Raw genomic sequence first — 23,417 nt, forward strand, 5'->3', positions numbered from 1 at the left:
TAGATCATTTCAGCTTGAAAATGGCATGTTGTTAATGACACTGCTCCCCCTAAGATGAAGGTGGTCTCTGGTGAGAAGATAACAGAGACTTGTCATTTTGAACAGAGAAATACAAATCAGTCTTTCTTCTCACCAATCATTGTTAAATCAGTAATAATACATGTGTTTTACCTGTTTCTTTTTGTTGTCATGTCTTACGTAAATCCCTCTAAATTTTATATTTGTGAAACTCTTGCACATGTGCACTTGATTTTATCACAGTAGTGCTTGGCTATGCATGCATCACTAAAGGCAGATATACCACATTCGAGAGAAGTTCAAGTACCAGGTGTCTTTCTGCCACTGTTTGTGTCCTGTGTGAAACCAAAGGTCAATGTTATTATTTTAACCCAAACCATGATCTTTTCCTAAACCTAAACAAGTAGCTTTTTGTTGCCTAAACGTCACTAAACTGCAGCTGAAAACTGATAATAATCATAATATCATAATGATAAGCTCTCGTCTGCTGAGGTCACAGACACCACTCAGGGCTGAGGTTAGTGTGACAGCATTTAATCGAATCTGAATCCAGCATCTAATCCACTCACAGAACCAATCCCACTGATGTGGCTGGAAAAAAAGTCAAGTTGTTGTTGATTGTGGCTGATAACCCATTGCACTTTTCAACAAATTCTGTTGCAGCAGCTTGGTGCGATAATGGAATTCAATTCCAACAATTATTTAAGTAACAATAATGGCTTTATGTCAAAAAGACTTCTTGAACTTCTTGAAGAGCAGAGTAATTATGTTATCACTGCAGTTCTGTAAGGCAGGGCTCGGCGAGATAGAAGCTGCAGGTAGAGATGAAAAGATCAAGATATGGGAGGAATAGAACCACCTTTTAATTTAGAAACTTGCAAAGGTTAAATCCATCTGGGTCTTCAACAGGTTCTGTGACTCCATGCCTGTGCCCCCTATAATCATAAGATGAACGTATATGGTGTTGATCAACATAACAGTAAATAAGACAGAAATGACAGTGATGTATGTATGAGTATCCCGGTTGGCTGGGCCAGTAGTTGATGTTTTGTCATTTATTATAATTGATAATGAATGTGTTTTACAGGGAGACCTGATGAAGCCCCAGGCAGGTTGAAATATTGTCTAATTTAATGTCATGATTAAAGTTAAATTTGAATTCAAGTGTATGGGTTCAACGCTTTTCTACATGGATCTTTGTGATCTTCTCAGCACCAAAGACAGTTATTTACACATGACTGACTAAATGTGAAGATCAATATATAGACCAGAGCCTGTTGAACCTCTTCAGCCAGAGGCAGGAAGTTGGGACTGGAGAGACTGTGCTAGAGAGACAGCCACTTGTGTTTGCAGGGCCCACCGCTGCTCCCTCCAGCTGTGGCGCTTCTCCACCATTTTCAATAGGCAGCCCTGTCACAATGAAAACAGTTAGAGAATGCGTATAAACTAATGTAACGTTTTAATAAATCGGATCTAGCGGGATGTCAGTGTTCCTCTGGCTTCTTGAACAGACTGAAAGCTGCTGTGAACTGCCTGATAAACCACAGCTTTCTATCTCTGCCCACTGCTACCTGCAACCTCTCTTGTTTGCTTTCAAACCAAGGCGTAGCTCATCTTGAACAAGCCAAACTCTTTGTGTTCATTTCCCGAATATCGCGAGATTTGGCTCACCATCGAAAAAGTGTATATTTTTTTCCGGCGCAGAAATGTGACGTGTAAACGCAAGGCGCATATTTATACACTGGAGGTGTTTCTAATAAGTTGATAGGGTCCAGCAGCACAATTTTCCATAGCAGAGAAGATGCACAACTGGCAGGAGAACGAAATCAAAGAACTTTTGACCATTCGGGGGTCGGAAGCGATCCGTCACCAGATCACGGGCACGGTGAAGGACTCCGTAGTTTACAACCGGATGACTAAACTGCTAGCAGAGAGGGGTGTGTACAGATCTCATATGCAGGTGATCAGCAAACTGAAGGCGCTGAGGAAGCAGTACACCAAGTATCACCAGCAGAAGATCCGCTGCGGGAGCGACCGCGTCGACTGGCCCTTCTATGAGCAGTGCCACCGGGCTTTCGGGAATTCCCCTCCCCTGGGGAACCCGGTGAAACGGCACAGGAGTCCCACGCCCCCATCCGCACCATCACCTCCGCCGCCACCTCTTCCCCCTCCTCCGCCGGCGCCGGCTGCCATCAACGAGAAGCATCAGGATGTTGTAGTCAGCCTCTGGGACGAAGTTGACGACAGGGAGATCAATAAACATCTGGGTCCGGTGGAGATAGACGACGACGAGGAGGAGTATAGCCCATCAGAACAGTTACATCCCATCAAAACCAGTGAGTTTACGTGTTTCTGTTGGCAATGTGTGAAGACAAAAAATACGTAGATGACCTATAGGCTGTTGGTCCCAGACACCACCCAGGGCTGGGCTAAGTGTGACAGCATTTGATCAAATCTGAATCCAACATTGTCATTGACAGTCATAGAATTAATCCTCAGTTAAACCAATTTTAAGCGACTAAAGTTGTGATGGGTCATGAGGCTGCAGCCTGCTGCCCTGTAAAGGTGCAAGCTTTGGTGGTGCTGAACCAGCATCTGTTAAGGAGTCTATGAATTTCTAGTTTAGGAAACTACGCATTCTGTGTTGGTACAAAAATATGGCGTAAACAGACACGAGCACACACCAAAAGTCCTCGGGTGGTTATTAGCTCTTCCCACACAGTCAGACAAATAGCCCACATATTTAGTTTCAAAACCCCCTGAAACTGTGCACTTCTGCCATAAACAGCCACAGAGTGAGGAAGCATTTATCACTGCGCCTTCTCAAAGTCATGTGAAAAGTCACTCTCTCTACACCTATAGATATCCTGGAATTATGTGTTTCTATTTATCATGTTTGTTTTTGATAAATTATGTAAGTAATGTCACAATGGTGGGTACAGTTTTAAACATGCAGCAACATTTGACTTAAAAATGGCTGTGAATGTGTGCATATTTTGTGTCAGCAGTATACAGTTATTCTTAAATATGTGAGCTAGTGATTGTTTGGTCTTATAGGTTTCACTCAGTGGCCAAGTCGTCACAATTCTCTCAATGTATTTACCTTCTTTCCCCTCCCTCACTGTTACTACCATCAGACTGATGGATGGTGGAGGAGACGCACAGGCCAATCACACATGTCAGAATAAAAATGCTGTTTGATGTCACATGATTTCTGTCAGAACTCCAAAGTTTAACATGTCTGTATATTTCAGTTCCATCCTTTATCCACCTGTTTGACATTATCAATAAAAAAAAAACATGTCACTGTCCTGTTACGGATGGTTTGTACCATCTCTCTCATTTTCTAGCATACACAGTTCCAGAGGAGAAGAAAAGACGGAAAACGACAGTGATGGAGCAAGTCTCTACTTTAGTGTCTGCGACAGTTGCACAGCTCAGAGAGATGGACGCTTCCATGCAGGCGCAGGAGGACGCGCGGCTACAGAGGCTCATGGACCATGAAAAGGAAATGCAGAACAATCTACTGAGTCAGCTTGTAGCCATGCATGAAAGGATCAGCCGAGAAAACCACGAGAGACACCTTGAACTCGTGGACAGGATACTCTCTCGGTTCCCTCCGTCTTCCGCACGTCCAGGGCCCTGATTGACACTTGGTGTATGAGTGACGACGGCGCACGGCAGGGTTCTTCAGGTGTAGGGAACACTTCTGTTTCTCTTCCACCAGCTGACCAGTGCCTAAACCCAGCATTAATTTTGTTTTCACTGTATTTTTCAACAGTGTTACGCCACTGAGATCATCTCACCTTTAACATTAAACTGTGCTCATACAGATCATGCTCACTCTACCATACCACTGTGAAGTGTCAGTGGTGCCATAAAGGCACACGAGTGCAAAGGAATAATAACAAAACTATCCGTTCGCTAGACAAACAGCTAAAACAGTCAGAAAACATTTAATGAAGTCCATTTAAATTGGCTAGCTGCTCAGCTAGCTTGAATTGGTGGAAGTATACCATGTATGTATAATCATGTAGAGCATATCGAAACATAACCAGTAATTTTATGAAGTGTCGTTATTCCATATTGACTTTAAAGCCTGAAAACAGGCTTTAAAGTCTTTGCATGTGTGAATTAGATCATCAGATATGAGTCATGTGAGGCTGAAACCTGCAATGTGAGCATAGCCTTCAGTAAATATGGGGGGGGGTCCCAAAAAATGTAAAGCGGTGTGTGATGGATGTTTTGTATTTGTTCTGCTACATCACCTGAACATGTTGGTGTTAACAGTGAACCAGACTTGGCAGCAAAAGCAAAACAAGTCACATTCTCAGCTGCTACCTTTTATTGTGGGGAAACTCTTTACTAAGCGTTTGCTTTCATTAGGGATCATCATGCTTTAAGAGCTGTTCTAAAGTGACGTCACTAAACTGGGAGCGCTGATCAAAAACGATAAATGTTAATGGATATTGTTGTAAAAAAAAAGGAGAGACATACACAGTATCTGTTAAAGTTTTAAAATTCAGATATTTATTAGAATTATCAATTAAGAAATATTATTTAAAACAAAACAACTAATGGTACACTAAAATGGCTTGCAGTTAAAGCTCAGTTGTCGCCATTCTTGGTGTTATTCTTGGCTGACACGAAATTCCCGGTTGCGTTTACCGTCGTCAGCAATCCGGGAGAAAACGTGTCATTGAGGAAAAAACACCTTGTGTGTCAGACTGCAACATCAGATTTCAGTCGCTGCATTCCAGTATATCCCGTTCGTGGAAACGCAGCACTAAACACAGGCTCCACAGGTGTTTCACTTTCGAAACCAAACTGTAACTCCACCTTGAATTGTGAGCTTTTAGCACTGGCTTGTATGAATCAGAACAGGTGGACCATAACATGACTTCTATTGGTTTTATAGGTGTGGCTCAGTTAGCTGGGATGTGTCATTTTATTGTAGATACTTTTATACTGTTACAAGTGTCTTACTGTGGCAGATTCATTCTTCTTTTTTCATTTATTGAACAATAAAGTTTAACTGTACTAATATGAAAATATTTTCAAACAGAGGCTAAATTAGAAACATGATGTGAAGTTGAAAAGTGAGGATGGTAAGTATTTATGGTAGCAAAGTCAAGTCCCTGCTCAGATTTTTTCTTTTCTTTTTGACAAACTGCTCGGCATCGACTCGTCTTCTCATGAGGTCCTGTGCACTGTGGGATGGAAACGGACCCCATAACCAGCTGGAGCTCAGAATCACAGCTGCATTATGGGTTCCGTTACAATCCCACCCACCAAAATAAACTTCAGGTCCGGGCTCAGGTTTGGTCAGGTTAATAAGGCTGAAATGACAAGAAATTAGTAACAGAGGGAATAATATGAATTTACATTTTATGAGTGGGACTAGTTGAACAAAATGTTATGGTTCGATATGAAAGAAACAGTTTAATAATCAGTTCTGTTAGTTGCAGCCTTTCAAAGTAAGGAAAAGAAGCAGCAAGCAAAGAATATGGATAACAGAAGAGCCAGCTGACATCCACTAAATCCCACTGTTCGCTTGACAGGTAGTATGTTGAGTTTTCAACTGGCACAGGACAGTGTCTTTAACCTGACACATTTATTTCGAAACCAAACCCTCATGTAGTGGTGATTCACTAATAACTCCTATTAAAGGGATACAAATGCTCCAATTGTCTTTTCAGCATAGCTTAATTAGCTCTTAGATGATTTCAGCGTTTGGCAGATCAGTGTTGTTCCCACTGTGGGACTCGAGAAAGTTTGCTTCAAAATTCTGTTGTAAAAACACAACTTCCTCTTGGCTCATGTTCTTCTTTCCTCTCTGATTTTTCGGCGCTGATACAACCTCATTTGGAACAATCAGCAATGCATAAAGTCTGATTAAAGCACAGCTCTGTAAGCTGTAATTTGGGAACCAAAACACTTTTGGTGCTCATAGAAGATATTTTGTTTCTTTAGTTTGTTCTTTAAGTTTCCCTCATAGAGAATTTGCGTTAACCTTCTACATATTTATCCAAAATCAACTCTTCACTTTTACGCCGCGTTACACAGAAGCACAACTGTAGTGTGTAACACTTTGGAGGGGATCCAAGTTTACTGAATTGCTGTGTAACATAAAGCAGAACAACCGTTAAAAGTCATCAGTCCACTCAGCTGTAGCTTAGGGATTTAAAACTCCACAAAACCACAAAAGTACAATGTAAGCAGAGTTAGTTTTTCCTCAGGCATTACCGAAAACAGACTATGAAAAAAGATGCTTATCATTAAACATGATTCAGAGTTGTAAAAAAGAGCGAAATTACTGTATGCAAATACACTAAAGCCTCAGGATTCTCTAAAAATGTTGTCCTAAGTCTTAAAGAGTATATGATATTCATAAAATTATTGTGTTTTGTTTTTTTTTTTAAAAAAAAAAAAGAAAAGAAATTAAAGGTATTTTAAAGTATAAATAATTTTATTTTCTATATTTACATTTTCTATTTGTCTTTTCTTTCAGTGTATTTGCCCTACGTTACAATGTTAGCAAATTAGACACTGAAACTAACAGGCCTTTAGCCAAGCAGAGTACTGCCACTGTACATACATGCTTTCTTGTGTCTGCTGCTCAGACTACATTTGAAAACCTGCATCTGAGCAACTGATAAGACCTTCAACTAGAGATCAGATTCATCTTTAAGGAAATACTGGTACATCTTTAGCATTGAACCCCCCTAAAAGTCTATTACTAAAGTCCAAAACAGCTTACATTTTAACTCTGCATGAAGAGGAGCAGCAAACTTCCAAATTTTCAGCAGTTTCAGCAAATGAAACATGGCAGTGTCATGTTACAGCAAATTTTCTCCAAGATGGTCCATTAAATATTCCAGGAGGGAATGTAGTCTTATCACTTACAGTATCAAACTTCAGAATAACCCTTTATAGTAGTAAAACATCTTGAAAAACCTGTTGTGTACCAGTTGAAAGAAAAAGAAAGCAAGATAGATGAGGCACCAAGCTCAGCCTGACAAGGAAGAGCTGATTTAACGATAAAGGCAAGGAGTGAGCTGAAAAAATTAAGGAAGAGATTTATTATTGCTAAAAATAGCTTCGATTTAAGGCTGCATTCAGTCCTCATGTGCTCGAAAGCTTCAAAAACCCAGAAAATGGCAACTAAAGCCTGAAAGAAAGGCAGTTGGTGAAAGAGAGGGTAAAATAACAGAGGCTGCAACATGATTTCAGTTTGTCATCTGTACTTCAGCCTTCGATAATAAAGGCTGATGCCCCTTTAGATAAACTATGGGAGAAAAAAAAAAATTCATGACGAGCAGTAAACCAAAATTTTATGAGAAGAACACGAGTACAAAGTTTAAAAGTAAGAAGTCAAACGAGGAGAAAGAGAGGTGGAGTGTCGGCAGGCACTGAACAAAGCCAGCAGAGTGAAAGCAAAGTGAAAGTACAGCAGGGGCTGCCAAAAACATCCCAGTACAAATTACACACAGTCATAGTGAAGGTTGAAAAACGGTGTGGAAAAGTTCTCACCGGCATCCCAGGGCAGTGTGTGTCCACCTCTGTCGTCCCGTCTTCCAACAGCACCCGGAGTCCAAGCTTCCCCTTTAAATACTCTAGAGATTCATTTCACTTTCACTTCTCCAGATCAGATGAAACTCCTCCTCCTTTCCTTCCTTTATCCACTCCCTCTCCTCGTCCTCTCCCTTCTGGACTGAGACAACGACTACCATCCTGTCTTTTTTTATTTTATTTTTTTTTAGAACAGTTTTAGCTGCTCTGTTGTGGAGGAAAAAGCTGTCAGTTGTTATGTAAAGTTGCATTTCTTGTCTTGTGCTTTAAACCTGCACTGAATCACATGGATTCTAGGTTTTCATGTATGATGAGATACTCAGACATGAAGGGCAGTTCATTGTGACTGAAATCTTTTAGACACTACAATGCACTGTGTTTCCCCTCTTCTCTCAGTGTAGCCTTCCACCACCTGCTACACGTGTGCCCTGCTTTTACGTCTTTTTTACGTGTAATGACAGGTCTGCTCACCACAAAGTGTGGTTAGCGTTTGGGTAATTTTTTAGATCTATTGATGTTTAAAAAGCTAAAAAAGATGCAAAGAGTTTTCAAAATCAGAACTTATCCCTATTAAAACTGTTGACTGTGGTGTGCTCAGTGAAGTGTCCCAGCTGACAGGGACAATGTCTCTGGAAAGCCATATTTAAATTATTCTGCATGTCATTTTTCAGTGCTGTGAGCAAAGACGTTGCAGATGGTATCTGAAAACCAGGACAGTTAAAACCAAATTTGTGTCATGAGAGGTAAGTGATAATAATAAATACATAAATAAGTAAACAACTTACAAACAAGCACAACAAATTCCCCTCCCCAAATTTCCACTTTATTATTTAGAATATTGTTTAGAAAATTACGTAGTTCAAATTTAAGCTTTTGTGGTGACTTTATTTGTTAAAATTGCCTTGAATTTTTGCCATACATTTCCTTCCCAAAGTGTCATTTTCGAAACACAATTGTTTAATTGTCATATGCAATTACGATGTAAAAAAGAGGATCACACAAATAAAACGAGACATGAGGAAAAAGAAAATTGAAGTCATGAATTAGTTGTAGTTATAGTTTTTCTAGTGGTGCCACAGTAATGATAGTTGTTCTGACATTAATGCCCGTCATGATAGTCATGATATTGAAAGTCAATATCCCAGTAAGTTTTAATTTGGTGATTTGTATGTTAAAAATCATCTTGTTTAGGTATAAAATGAGATAAATCTAATTTGAGAAGTTTGTTAGACATTTTGGATACTTGAAACTATGTCCTAAATGGCATTTCAATAACATATTTCATAGTTACGTCTTCTTAACACTGAAATATGGGAAATCAGTTTGAAAGAGTTATATGCAACCTTGAAATGTTAAAAACCATAAAGGTCTTGGTGGTGCTTGTATTCCATGGATCACAGATAAAACCATGATCTTTCAGTTATGCTAATTGTGGCCTGTAAACTGACTCCTTCCTCCTGTGTTAATTAGAAACATCTGCATGTGACATGGAAGACAGGTGTGACCAACAGAGTGTGACTGGAGGAGTCCTATCAGTCCGTCTGGGTTTCAGCCTGGAAAGTCCGGTGGATTTGGCTGAGTACCTGATCCTCCCTGGAGACCTCGAGCAGGCGGAAGGAAGGTGAGGTGCTGTAGGTGGAGAGAAGGTTTCTGCTTGTTTTCCGATGGACGAAACCTGGCCATCACTTCCACACTTTGTCCTTGAAAGTACTTGAGTGATTTATAGTTTAGCAGTAATGCCGTACGTTGTCTGATTGGGCAGATTGGCCAAGAAACCGGACTCGCGCTTCTCTAAAGCTAACACTGAAATAAGCGCCACGTGGCAGACTTTTACTTATGGATAGGAAAGCCTGTCCTCTTAGTGTTTGTAGGTTTGACCAAATTCAGTCTTTGTCACACCTGCCTTCAAAAGTATATATTTAATAACATATAATTGTCTAATTTAATAACATATTTAAATGGATGGTAGTCACATCGCTGTAAAAAACAGGATGTTATTCATTTTCTGATTATTTTGGCTCTTCAGTAGCTGCTAAGGTGGCAGCTCCTAACACAGCAAGACATGTGACAAAAGACATCACTATCTTCAAGACAAGGTAACAATCAAAAACCAAAACACTGCAACACATCAAGCTGCCTTTTGTCATGGTTGCATAGGTTAAATAATGTTGGGATGATTGTTAGTGTTTTTTAGTGTGCTGCTCCAGTGATCCTAATGTGGAAACTCATTCCACATTAGGATGGCTCTGTGCATTGCAGATCTGAATACTGCATTTTGTTCTGGATATTTAACGAGGTTGCCCCTTGCACTCTGCCCAGTAATGTGATTAATGTGTTGGCCTCTCAGACTTAAATGGTGGGATTTTCTCGGCTGGTTTCCTACATCAGATGAACAGAAACTGGATCTTGTGATTGTTGAGGTGACCGTTTCTCATTAAATACCACAAGCTGCAGCATGTCTTCTCAGGATATGCTTCTCCTCTGCGAGTAACATTAGCTGAGATAAAAATTTGCATCACTTGAGAAATTGTCTCCATATTGTATTATCAACTCGGTTAAGTTTTTAACTGAAACTTTAAATATTAAAAAGTGTCTCAAAAGACAAACACAGTTCTTTAAAAACAGGACAACAGCAGCTTGTGAAAAACACATACGCTTTATTATTGACAACTTTTTTGCTTTAAAATGGACATGCCAGACAGTTTTTTTTTAATCACATGAAAGGCATAGGAGGACTCAATCACACGTGCACTGATTGATAAATGCTTCTCCTCCTTCACACACAAACAGCTATACTAAACGCAAACAATGCATAGATGACACTGGCAGGAAGACTGATGGATCCTTGTAAGAGTATAGTGTGTGTGAGCGCACTTATCCTTTAGTTAAGTTAGTTGTGTGTGTGTGTGTGTGTTGCAAATAAATGTAAGTCTGGAAATTAGTGTGTTTGCATAATGTGTCTGTTGAAAGGACTCTCCATCTGTAGGCTGATTGGCTGGCTGCTTCTCAAAACAGACGTTTCTCATAACTGTGGGAGAGAGAAGAGAGTCAGACGGCGAGGAAAAGATCATACAACTTTTCATGATTCTCCCTGAGGTTTCCTGTTAAGACAGACTGGAGGTGCTAAAGAGGAAGTTTAACTGAAGGCATGTGCCCTTGACAGCGAGACATGAAACTAAACTGAACTTTTAAGATGATGGAATATGAAACCAAACAAGACAACAAACTACTTAGCTGAGTGGATCTGCTGAAGAAACACAAGTTAGTGTTGCACTGTGCGTGTGTGTGTGTGTTTACCTGTGCAGGCTGTGGACTCCACCCTCCATTTGAGCTGACGCTGTTCTCTTTTCAAATTTCAGATCTCCAGAGTACATCATGGCTCTGCCGGTAGGAAAGAAATGCTGTTGTTACACACCATGCCAGACAACAGGGGGAACACAAACAGCTGGACACAAGCACAAAGGAAAGAACGGTGTGAACCAAACAGGCAGGCAAGTACCAAGGCTAAAGCCGTGCCCAAATCCATACACACTGTCATGGTATAATATTTTAACAGTTACTTTAAAACTCAGTTAACTATGTTGTATGACATTAAGTTCACCCTTTTGGGGAACATAAAAAATTCATTTCGATCCATCCAATAGTTTTTTCAGCATGAGCCGTACCACTAGTGTGGCTAACAGTGGCAAGAGAAACACTGCAGAGCGTCCTCAGTACTCATGTGGTGGACAGAAATATTGATGTGGAACTGATACAATTGGCTGTTTTTTGCAACCCATTCACATATTAATGCACTGAGAGGGCAAAAAAAATGCTATTAATGAAGCACTCACTCAGGAGTTCAATACCACCAACAACAATACCATGCAGTTCGTCCATATGTTGCACATGACAGGCTGATCATAAGCCAGTCTAATTGGCACATAAACATATACATGTATGTAAATAGGGAAGACAAATAAATAAATAAACACCTGAATATAATGAAGTGCAGTACAACAGTTTTCTAATTCTACCGGTGTAACTAATTAAGTGGCCACTTAGTCTATTCTAATCATTTCTATGACATTAGTTAATTTTCATGGATCTTATATAACAATTAAACACTGCAGTACATTAGAATTATAACTCTCCACTTACATCAAAATAAAATCCCCTTTACATTTTACTGTTCTGCGCACATGTCTAAATTTGTCTTCCTTCTGTGACCCCTAAAGGCCTCAGTGAAGGCCGTTTTACATCATCATCTGTCTGCGTGTGCTTTTACCTGAGCTGTGTGAGACTCTTGGCTCCGATGTCCTGACAGGAGTGCTGAATGCCAGCCAGCAGGTAGGGAACAAACTTGTGGATGGAGCCTTTGTCCTGCACAGCTCCAGAAACACCCTGAGCAACTTTAATCTTATCACTCTCACTGTGAGGGGAGAAGAGGCAAAGGAAAAGCGAGTGATACGATGGAGTCAGCGGCATAGAGAGAGAGAGCGCACATTTAGTTTATACAACAGCCTCTGCTTTAAATGTCAGACAGAAGATACTTCATGTGTACTGCCACCTTATGGTGAAAGATCTGATCCATAATGAAGTGAATAAATTAGAGAACTTTGCCTTTTGAACACTCCCTCACTTTTGCATATGTATAGATTGAACATATTTTTTGCCACTTTTTTAGTGGACTCATCATTCTTCAGCACCACCACAGTAAGTAAGAAGTAATGTCTGTCAGAAGTAATGTCTGATGTTCTGAAAATCAAAAGAGGAAGAGTCCTCTGGGAAAAACTGTAAAAGAGCACTCTAATGGAATGGGGCTTTTTCTTTTTCCCTCTTTGGGGTTATTGGTGATATTAAGTCACTTCTACTTAACTAAAACTCTTAACTAAAACAGAGTCTTTGTGTTTCCATACCTGAAGTATCTGGTCTGAGAGCCCAGGTTTTTGTCCATAGCATCCAGGGAGCCCATGCCACGATACTTCTTCAGACGGATGCCGTCGGAAAAGAAATATTCACCAGGAGCTTCGCTGGTGGCAGCCAGCAGAGAGCCCATCATCACTGAACATGGAGAGCAAAAAGCTATTCAGTGGAAGTTAAGCTAGAAGACTGGAAACTAATCCTTATCATATACTGTAAAACATGTAGCCTGAACTGAAATAAAAGTTTTATATTATATTTTTAAATTTAATCCATCTGTCTCATCCATCACGTGAATATTTCAGTTACCAACTCCCACACACCAGCTCTCAAACACCCATCTATCCATACCTGTGGATGCTCCCAGAGCCAGAGCTTTAGCAATGTGTCCGACAGTCTGGATGCCGCCATCAGCGATGACTGGCACACCGAAACGCCTGGCGTATTCAGATACCTTATAGACAGCTGTGGCCTGGGGTCTGCCGCACGCCAGCACTGAAGGGAGGAAGCAGAGAGTCAGAGGAAGTTTAAATATTGAGAGAAAATGTGCACATCAGCAGAAAGAGACAAAAAAAGGAGACAAAAAGATGAATTTTAATGATGAATTTCATTTCCCTCATTGTCTCTAACTATTGTAATAGTATTGTTATGATGAATTCTTTTGGTTCTGATAATCATATAATGAAAATCTGATATTGTGACAGCCCTACAGGGTTATATATCCTTCTATGATCACACCAACCGCTCAACTAGCAGAACGCAGACAACCGATGCTCACACAATGCAAGCACAGCCCACCACGTAATAAAGTCTTTACCAGCCAATTATTCGTTCATCATATGTTTTCAGGAATGCATCCAATACTTACATTCCTCGAATACTGTTGAGCAAGTAGGATTTTAAGAGATGAGCTTTGGAAACAGGAATCATCGGCTGGCTGACAATTTAACGTGAACTCACTTCTCATAAGCATGCATGATGGCAACTGCCAGTGATGTTAAAATAAAAAAATAAGTATACATATGTAGCCTTCACAATGAATGAGCAGACAGGGTGGGAACATGACTCTCTTTTGTCATGTTTATTTGAGAAAACTAAGAATGAGGAAGTTAAACTTGTCACATCAGCAGACAAATACCACACATCGCACCAAGACTGCACACACCTCCCACATAATCTACGCTGTTTCCACAGCCGAACACTGCTAATCAAACCATTTCAATTAAACATCTAAGATTTTAACCTACAATCTTTCACACCATTAGGTATGGAAATATGAAGCGCAATTTCAGTGATAACAAAGAGAAACAGCCCAATTCCTTTTTTTTTTCTCAGTAGTATGGTTGTTTTGCTTCCTGGCTCAGGGCTGCTCGGTACTTCCCAAACTAGTAATCCTACTTATCCTGCATTAAGTATTGAAGGCCACGATCTAAGACAGGACATGTTGTAAAGGGCTCTATGTGTTATAATTCTTAAAGATTTCAGTCCTGGTTGTTTTGTACTTTGTCCCAAATAAAAGAGACAAGGTGCGTTTGGTGTGTTTACAGTATAAGTCATGTTGTAAGGTAAATCTAAGCAAGCAATTTGAATCCAGGGCAGGAACAGCTGACTCTGCCACCAGCAAAGGCCACGACCATACAGAGGAAATACAGAACAGAACACAATGAATGGCTATTGCTGAAATAATGCCAACCATACATAGCATCAAAAATGTGTTTAATTGAGTGAAGATCATAACTTTATTGTAACTTATTTAAACTACAGTAACTGAAGGGACGGGTCAGTTGAATCCTGGCTTCTAGATGTGTTGCTGCTACTTTGTGTCATGTGTATGTGGTTATACAATGCGCAGCAAAATTGTATTTTTTTTACTGTTCTGTACATCCCTTACTTCAGAAAACACATGACTAATGCAGAATTTTATTACAAAAAAAAAGGTCACACGAACAACAAAGCCGAAGCAACAGAAACACCTCATCCTTACTGAGGCCTGATGTTGCTCAGGCTATACGCAGCAGGTGAGCTGTAGGAGAACACTGACCCATCCTCTAATACAAATCAAAACTATGCGGTCTACGCTGGAACAGTCGCAGTTGGCACTGGCAGCACATTTTCAAAATCAACTCTGTGCAGGCGTGCAATTGCATACTGACGATCAAAAAGTGAGACACGGGAATTAGAATATGGCACAAACAGGTGAACAATGATACCCTAAATAAGGCCACATCCTCCTTCATAATTATGATTAATGATGATCCCTGAAGTCCTGAAGCAAAGCTGAAATATAACCTGCCCGGTCCCTGCCAGCTCACCGGGTTTACCACCTCTGCTAAACAGAGACACCCTGTGGCCATCTGCTACATTACTGTCTACTATTTGCTAGTTCCAAAGCTGTGTGTTAGAAACGGATGTTAGAAACAGATGACCGCTGTGCTCGACAACTGATACAGTGGCACTGCTGGGCAACATTCACTCAGGGTGACTGACAAATTAGTGAGGACTTGGGAACAAGCAAAACCCCAAAACCCCTCAAAACAACCCAAAAACCTTCTAACACTACCTCTGCTACGTCTACAGATGCAAAGCTGTTAACCAATCAATGCAGCAGGCTGTGTTGGTGGTGGGTGGCAGGCACACTGTGATAGTGGAGCCAGTAGGAGCCCAGCGCAGGCCAAAGGGAGTCTAGCACAGGCCAATGGTGGCACGGAAACTTACTGGAGAATCCTGTAACAGTGGTTGGGGTTTTGGGGCTGTGGAGCTTTATTGCTGGAGGTATACTTGGGGGAGCTGGACATGGATGCGCACACACACACAAATACACTCACAAACAAAGACAAACACACACACAAAAACCATACAGAACATCGGGGTGTGAGGTAAGGGAGAGAATTTAAGAGGAAGAAAACAAAGGGAAAGAAGGGGGAGGCAGAAGACAACAGGATGAAGATGACAGAAAAGAAAAACATGAGCAAAAGAAAATAAACAAGAGCAAATACTGCTAATGATTTAAAAGGAATCTTGGACAAGGTGAAGAGACAAGTCAGAGACAACAAGAAGCACCGAGTCAAACAATATCTGCTGTATAATAACGTAATTGCACCCAACGAATGGCAGCTAAATGTGCCCTAATGACAATTTAGATTTAAAACCCCAAACCAGTTGTTTTCATATCAAAACAAAACTAAATTGAAATTTTTTTCAATTTCAATTTTTTATTTTTCTGAACTCTCAACAATAAAGCACAACTTAACCAACTACAGATGATCATAATGGCTTGGCTGAGAGAAATGTCAGATTACACACTGAACCTCAACCAATCACAGTGTTCTTTAATAACCTGTGTGATTTGTAAAGGAGACACCAGAGACAGACTTGCAGGATCAGAAATGTTGACACAAACTGCACCTGAAGCACAGAGCGAGTCACAAACATCCAGCTACACAAGAGAATATAAAACACTTTGGACATTCCTTCCACCTGAGTCTCCTCAGGAGTTCTAGTCCTTGCCTTTCACCAAGACACACTCTACAGGATAAAACAACAAATTGTTGAACCAAATAATCAGTTTCCTGCCGTTATCAAGCTGATATGATGCACCTTGGTCCCAGCACTACAACTGATCAAGCAAACCAAACAATTAGATCCTGCTTTCTACTGTCAAGCCAATCAGATTGTTCAATAAAATTGAAACTGCACATCATTTCAGTAAGAGCTTCCTAGAGACTCCAGATTGACTGATGCTTTGTGGGTGGATGCGAGGCTGGTGGTGTTTGAGGAGTCTGCTGGTCATTCGCTCACCTTCCTGAGTGATGCAGATGGATCCACTGCCCATCCCAACTCTAAGAGCGTCCACTCCTGCATCGATCAGGTTCTTAGCCTGAGCTGCAGTCACCACTGCAGCAGACAGGGGGAGACAGAGAGGCTCTTAGAGATCCACACATTCACAGAACATTATCATTATACAGCTTAATCTGTCTGCAATGTAGTCAACAAACCACCACAATAACATAATGTATTTTCATTGGCTTTTGAGGCCTCAAGGAAGCTCCGCCAGCCGTTTGGCCACACGACAAACTTATTGGCTGAGAAACATGGCACAGCTGATCTCTTTGCAATACCAAATACCTTGTTTGGTTATATTGCACATATTGGTGAACAGGTGAAGATAAGTAAAGATAAGTGTAGTTACCGTTGCCTCCGATGACCTGTAGGTTTGGATATTTTTCTTTAATATATCTGATCATGTTGATCTGGAAGACTGAGTTGCCCTGAGATGAGTCCTGGAGGTACAGAAGACATTGTTATTTACGGAGAATCGAACTCTGAATTCGTTCACTTCACAGGTGGTAGACAACCTGAAACCAAAGTCGAATGCAATGAATTCAGATACCATCAGAGGAAGGTCAAGCTCTTCATCCCGCACGGACCTTCACCTCTCATTAACACACTCAGTGGGCCCAAATTTTACAGCGAGCATCAGCATGAAGCTCATTCTTACCAGTACAACCACATCCACGCCACTCTGCACCAGCAGGTCCAGTCTGTACTTGTCGTCGTTGTGGGTGCCGATGGCGGCGCCACACAGCAGCTGTTTGCGGGAGTCTTTGGATGCCAGAGGGAAGTCTCTGTTCTTCTTCAGGTCTGTGCGGGCGATAATGGACACCAGGGAGCCCTCTTCATTCACTATGGGCAGTTTACCTGCAGGCAGGAGGAGAGAAGAGATTCAACATGTACAGATGTTCACAACTGGGTGTACGTTAATCCATTGTGTGTCATATTTTTAACACAAATTATACTTGAGGTTCCTAAAAGAAACAAAAAAATCATGAAAGGCACAAATTATTCTTATAAGAAAGTTAAGTTAAGTTAACATCCTCTTCCTCACCTTTTTTACTCCTCTGGAGGATTTCATTGGCCTCTTTCAGCGTCACTCCCGCAGGGGCGACCACGAGATCCTCTCGCTTTGTCATCACCTGTCAAGATGGTCACACATGCAACATAAAGAAAGGAAAAAGCTTAACTCACTGTGAAGGTGTACTTTCAAAAATTTGTACGACTCTGGGGGCAGAAACTGAAAATAATATTCATAATATTTATTGTACACTAATGAAAACATTCATTCATATGTTTTCATTAGTGTACAATCACCTGAAATTTATTGCGTTTAGCGTCACCATGTGGCAGTGCCATGTTTCCACAGTAGGCCAAACTGGACAAACCAGACACTGACTCTAGGCCTCAACACTTTTTTTTTTTTTTTTTTCCATTCTTAGCAGCAACGACGAGGGAGGGCGAGACGAGCTGGCTGCCACTAAACAGTACACAAAGGACCTGGAGAGCTGACATGGCCTCCTTAGTCAGCAACTGCATTCTCACGGGAGAATGTTGGGTCTCTGTAAATCAAAGGAAAGTCTACAATATAACAATGCTCTATATGAAAAGTGCCTTCACAGAACTTCTGTGATTTGGTGGGATATAAATAAAATTGACTTCACTTGAATATACTGAATAATAAAACTCTACCGTTTACTATTACTGACTGACTGTCATTTGTTTTGGTCCAAGTTATCTTTCAATTCAAACATCTAGTTATGCACTGTAAACGACAAACAGCACAGAGAGGGTGAGTACGCAGTTACCAGATGGTTATGGTTAAAATTCAAATACGTTCTCTTTAAAATCAATCATCCCAAGATATGAGTGCAGTATTGCTCTTTCAAATGCATTTCATCTGCTACGTCAGTACACTTTAACAATGAATAATAATGGAACCAGTACAGAAAATTGCAGATGAGCATTTTATATCCCAGAAGTCTCATTACAGACACCACCATAAACCCCTGTGACAAATGGGCCACACTTTTTACAAATTGACCATACAGAGTCAAGTCATATACAAGGTTTCGATCTGGTCTGAGGCTGATTTGCTGGCACTTCAAACTACTTGACCGGAAGTTTTTCTTCTGGAGGACAGAGACCCAATCTCAATCAGAATAATTAGAAATACCAGGTGTTAACACAACCACAAGATGGGATCATTTAATATCCAGATCCAGATCCCATTTTAATACCAGGTGTAAATGGGGTGTCAATCACCTCTTATGCTGCAAGTCCACCCACCTCACTCAGTGGCAGGTCATGGTCCTCCTCCTTCAGGAAGTCGATGTCTCTAGAAGATATGATGCCCACTAGCTTCCCACCCATTTTGCCATTGTCTGTTATGGGGATTCCACAGAAACCGTGGCGAGCCTTGGCCTGGAAGACGTCGCGTACACGCTCGTTGGGGCTCATCACCACAGGGTCTGTGATGAAGCCCTGCTCATAACGCTGGGGATGAAGGGGAGGAAGGTGGTGAGGGAAAAATAAAGCAGGGCAGGAGAAGGGCCAGTAGTGTATTACAAAAAGAAATACAGATGGGAAACATGAAGGAATGAAAGGGAGAGAACAGGACAAGAAAGGAAGCGTATCAACAGGGAGGGAGTGTGTAAACGATTCATTAAGAGAGAGCTTGATAAAGATTATGTAAGCATTTGAAATTGGTGGGATTACCGTCTTAAAAAAAAAGACATCAATCTGCATTTAATATATCAACACATGCAGATTGTTCAGTACGATTTGGTTACTGGTTGTTGCCTACGCTGAAGAGCAGAGGAGCAAGGGATGCAGGGAAAGAACACACTTCTACATCTTTCAAACTGACAGAAGCAAATACAAACACAGAAAAACAAAGACACAGATATGTCTTAGACAAAATATGAAAGACTCTGGGCACTGAAAAGCAAAGACGACATATGAGAAAAATAAATAAGAGGACAAATGAGTCAAATCAATGATTTGATGAGATGAATCAAATTAAAGAAAGGCTTTTGGAGTATAAAAAACATAAAATTATACAGATAATCATCACTACCTTGACTTTGCGAACTTCATTGGCCTGGAACTCTGGAGTGCAGTTGTGGTGGATGAAGCCGATACCACCTGTTAGCTGGGAGGAGACAATACATCATTGTGTGTGAGTCAGCGTTAGTGTGCTAACATGACAGCAGGAACAATAAACAGTGTAATAATCCATGGAAACTGTATATGTACTAAGTGTTGTACTTACTGCCATAGCGATGGCCATGTTGGCCTCCGTGACAGTGTCCATGGGAGAGGAGACGAAGGGAGTTTTCATGGTGATCTGTTTTGTGAGCGCTGAGGTCAGGTCCTGGACAATGAATAACAGGAGGATGTTTCAAAGCAGCTTCCAGCAAAAATAGCAAATATTTACTTTACAATGAAAATACCAGTGCCGACTACAAATTAAAGGAATCTGTAATGTACTGCTCTGGTATTGTGAGCCTAATTCAGGGAATATTTGTGAAAGGAGGCACACACACAGCTGATAATCCTCACTCTCATCCTGGACATCATCCCAGATTCAGATTAGTTTAATGCCACAACAGCAACATTAATCTGATTTTATGTGTGCAAATATTTGTCCTTCATCACGACTCACCACTTGGTCAGCTGTGAAGTCGATGTAGCCTGGCAGAATAAGGAAGTCGCTGATGAAGAGACAAAAAAAGATGGCGTTAGGGTCACAGCAATTTTGTATCATTACAGCACCTGTAAACCTAACAACTCCGAACCTGCCTCAGTCAATCAAACACGAGGACAGAGGACAGAAAAGACTGAATTCTTAACCTTATAATTTAAAAGTGAGAGCTAAAAACCTTAAGATTAACACTAAATTGTCAGCAAACATTTGACTGATTGGGCTTCACTGCACAGTTTATTGAGCTAAGATTGTACAAAAGGTAAAGCGCACACACAGACCTAACGAAACACATCACATGGTTGTAACAGTACAAGATAGAACGCTTGTTTCGATAAATATTTTCTGGTTCAGAGATACAAACAAGAAGGTATTTAAGGGAAGTTGCGTCTTAAATTCCACTGAGCAGGACATACGACTAACATGACTAAGATTTCTTTCTCAGGAATCTTCTGACGGTGTCCTGTTACAGTATGAGTGCATGTGTGAAATGTTTTTTGTGGAGAACTTCTTCGATGCAAGGCACGTCGATCCATGCTGCGAACGAGCGGCAGTGAGGCAATGTGAGCAGCCAAAACAGGTTGTTCAAGCATGTGACATGAGTGACTGTCACTCACGCTTCAATACTATAAAATTTAATATCAAACATTTGCTTCATCACTACTGTTATTGCTCATTCAAAATGAAACAGTCGATTAATTAACAGATCAAAATTTGATCAATAAACTGCTTTGGTGACTTCATAACATTTTAATTGTTCTGCTTTTTTTCCCTGACTTACTGATGAGACGCAGAGTAAATAAAATTAAGTATAAAATGTCCATCACCTTCGTCCAGAGCCCAAGGTGATCATTTCAAGCTTACACCCAAAAGATATTCAATTTACAATGACATAAAACAATCAATACTGACATTTTAATCGCTGGACCCATAGAAGGTTTGATATTTTGAGCTATTTTAACACATCACTGTGTAGAACTAATGGATACACAAATGATGTTATGAATAAAGATATAACCTGGACTCTCTGATGTGAAATAGGTGCTGGCATTTCTTAGCGATACCATGTTACACTGTGCTTTGTTGCATGGAGGATCCACAGAGCACATGGTCTAAATATAGCCAGGGTCCACATAGTCCACCATAACAACACAGGACTGTGTAAGCCAGGACCTAAATTTGGGCCCAGTGTGTGTACAGAAGAAATGTGTCCTCCCTGTCATTTCCAAGAGGCTGTTTTCACTTAAGACACTTCCAAAAAGTCCTTGCTGGGAGGTCACCGATTCATTTAAAAGGTGAAAATAACGGACTGTTCATGCCTTAGGTTCAAAACAAGTCATAAAACCTTACAGAGGGACAGAATACAGTCACATTTGTGTGTTCTGCTGTCAGCACCTAATTCACATAAACATAAGCCAGACACACCAGTTGTGTTTTGTCCTTGTAATCACACTGGGCCATTGATTAACCATGCAACATCTGCTTTTCATATCACAGCAGAAAGGCTCCCTTTCAGCAAGTTCTTGTATACTTTAGGCTCGTAATACTTATAAAGAAATCCACATTAAAAACAGCATTTATGTAAAAGAGTGATTACTTTGGACACTGCACTGTCAAACATGAACTTCAGTGGTTCCCACAAGAAGTATTATTCAATTATGTCGTCTGTGGATCTGTATGAGCTTTGTCAAGTCTGGAAAAAAACAACCCTGAAGATACCACAATGAAAAACACTACTGGTTGCATTGAGAAATGTGGAAATTATTCTTTATGGAGCTTGACTCGCTCTAAGGGCTATCGATTTTAAAGTGTGGTAGCTAAACGTTTCTTTGAACAAATAATTGATCGGTTAGTCAGTTATTAAACTGTCATCGTGTGTCCGAAAAACCTGGACGCGGGCCCAAGTGCTGGTTTGCTTTCTGCCATTCATTCATAAAATAGTGAGAAAGTGCTGTTAGGACAACAATTCATCATCTGGACTATGTGACAATCAATATGACGCCGGCTCGATGTGATTTTGGCTGTGTTCACTCCAGTTGTTAGCAACCCTCCGCTCCCGCTAACTAACGTTAACTTACACAAGTAAGCGCTAAAGCAGTGAAAACGCGTCAAACGCAGAGGAGGGCTGTAATTAGCACACAAGGCTAAGTGATAAAACTAGATGTTCACAGTGTGCTGTCGTGCGTGGCCTCACTAGCCCGGGACAGAGGAGTGGCAATCATCATGGTGTCTTTACTTGTATGTGAGCCCGTCTCCTCCGCCGAACAGCTGCTGTCCTGTCAGCCCGTCATCGGGTACGTAGCCGGTCTGTCCGCTGATCAGGTAGTCCGCCATGACGTGCAGGTAACCCTCACCGGTCCTTCAGTCCTCAAAATGAAATCAACTAAACGCGATGCTCGGGCCCGGGAACAGAGACCGAGAACTTTCCGCCTTGCTTCGCCCCGTGTGTTGCTCTCCGGTCAGTTGAACGCACAACTGTCGTCCTGCTCGGCGCGTCTGAGCTGCCGGGAAGGTTCCCGTTGTCGGCCTGTCTGTCAAAGGTTAGAAACGGAACAGAACACGTCGCTATGCACGCTTATCTATCCTTTCTCTGGGTTTTCTTCCAGCCAGGGTTGAGCTCTCATGTTCTTCTTTCAACAGCTCCCTTCAACACGTGCATGACTCCCCTGACAGCATTTCCGACACCGACGTCACGTCCGGCCGACCCGCCCCCTCATTACTGCCATTATAGAGGGAAAAAGAAGAAGAATCAGCTTTATTGACAGTATATATATTTTTACATACACACACTGAATTCGTCGTCTGCATTTAACCCACCCTTAGTTGAACACACACATGCAACACCCGGCAAATTATGGGCAGCATCAAGCGCCCGGGGAGCATATTGGAGGGTTAAGTGCCTTGCTCAAAGGCACATCAGCCGGCTAATGAAGGAGGGGAGCATTTTCCGCATTAATCACTCCACCTCACCCAAATTTTTCCTGCCCATCCGGTGGGGGAATCGAACCGGTGACCCTCCGATCACAAGCCGCTTCTCCAACCTCTAGGCCACAGCTAGAGGTTAGTTTATATTTAAAGCAAATGTATTTTATTGTCATAGGTTATTAAAAGTGTGCAGAAAATTGCTATTTTAGTCAAACTGAAAGAAATCACCTCAGTGGAACATAAAGAACTGAAGATCCATCAATTTATTACACAGTCCGTGCTCTGTGCCCCAACTCCTCGTCTTAGTTTACTCAGTGTTTTAATTCTTTTAAAAACAACTGCGGTATCGTGAATCCTGCAACTATGACATCATCATTATCTAACTTGAACTGTTATCAGCTTATATCCAAAACTATAGCATCCTGTACGATGGACTATTATTTGAAAAGAGGTTGCATTTCTC

The 23,417-nt window shown here is 41.1% G+C and overlaps 2 protein-coding genes and 2 long non-coding RNA genes across 7 annotated transcripts; 2 read left to right on the top strand and 2 right to left on the bottom strand.

Annotated features, from left to right (window-relative positions):
• The first annotated feature begins 1,420 nt into the window (after positions 1-1,420).
• LOC124063779 (protocadherin-15-like) lies at positions 1,421-11,080 on the top strand. Of its 3 annotated transcripts, XR_006844151.1 has the most exons (4): positions 1,422-2,354; positions 8,262-8,333; positions 9,061-9,211; positions 10,950-11,080. XR_006844151.1 is itself a non-coding variant. In XM_046397790.1 (2 exons), the coding sequence occupies exons 1-2, from the start codon at positions 1,820-1,822 to the stop codon at positions 3,662-3,664; spliced, it is 861 nt and encodes a 286-aa protein (XP_046253746.1). In that variant the 5' UTR covers positions 1,421-1,819; the 3' UTR covers positions 3,665-5,058. The 3 variants fall into 3 exon arrangements, 2 of the variants coding, with proteins under 2 accessions (XP_046253746.1, XP_046253747.1); XM_046397790.1 differs by lacking the exons at positions 8,262-8,333; positions 9,061-9,211; positions 10,950-11,080 and adding an exon at positions 3,339-5,058 and having other exon boundaries at positions 1,421-2,354; XM_046397791.1 differs by lacking the exons at positions 8,262-8,333; positions 9,061-9,211; positions 10,950-11,080 and adding an exon at positions 3,369-5,058 and having other exon boundaries at positions 1,429-2,354.
• Positions 4,526-7,651, bottom strand: LOC124063781. The gene is made up of 2 exons (XR_006844153.1): positions 7,552-7,651; positions 4,526-5,357 (listed from the first exon to the last, which is right to left on the bottom strand). It is a non-coding gene; the product is annotated as an uncharacterized LOC124063781 (long non-coding RNA).
• On the bottom strand, positions 10,228-22,729 carry impdh2 (IMP (inosine 5'-monophosphate) dehydrogenase 2). Of its 2 annotated transcripts, XM_046397786.1 has the most exons (15): positions 22,266-22,729; positions 19,991-20,039; positions 19,598-19,699; positions 19,403-19,477; positions 18,613-18,819; positions 17,378-17,465; positions 16,991-17,190; positions 16,682-16,772; positions 16,291-16,386; positions 15,208-15,279; positions 12,844-12,987; positions 12,489-12,633; positions 11,858-12,001; positions 10,888-10,971; positions 10,228-10,618 (listed from the first exon to the last, which is right to left on the bottom strand). In XM_046397786.1, the coding sequence occupies exons 1-15, from the start codon at positions 22,361-22,363 to the stop codon at positions 10,597-10,599; spliced, it is 1,617 nt and encodes a 538-aa protein (XP_046253742.1). In that variant the 5' UTR covers positions 22,364-22,729; the 3' UTR covers positions 10,228-10,596. The 2 variants fall into 2 exon arrangements, with proteins under 2 accessions (XP_046253742.1, XP_046253743.1); XM_046397787.1 differs by lacking the exon at positions 15,208-15,279 and having other exon boundaries at positions 22,266-22,728.
• LOC124063780 lies at positions 11,806-12,760 on the top strand. Its single transcript, XR_006844152.1, has 3 exons — positions 11,806-11,919; positions 12,257-12,285; positions 12,495-12,760. It is a non-coding gene; the product is annotated as an uncharacterized LOC124063780 (long non-coding RNA).
• Positions 22,730-23,417: the final 688 nt, after the last annotated feature.

The sequence above is a fragment of the Scatophagus argus genome, chromosome 8, assembly GCF_020382885.2.
Source record: "Scatophagus argus isolate fScaArg1 chromosome 8, fScaArg1.pri, whole genome shotgun sequence".
NCBI lineage: Eukaryota > Metazoa > Chordata > Actinopteri > Scatophagidae > Scatophagus > Scatophagus argus.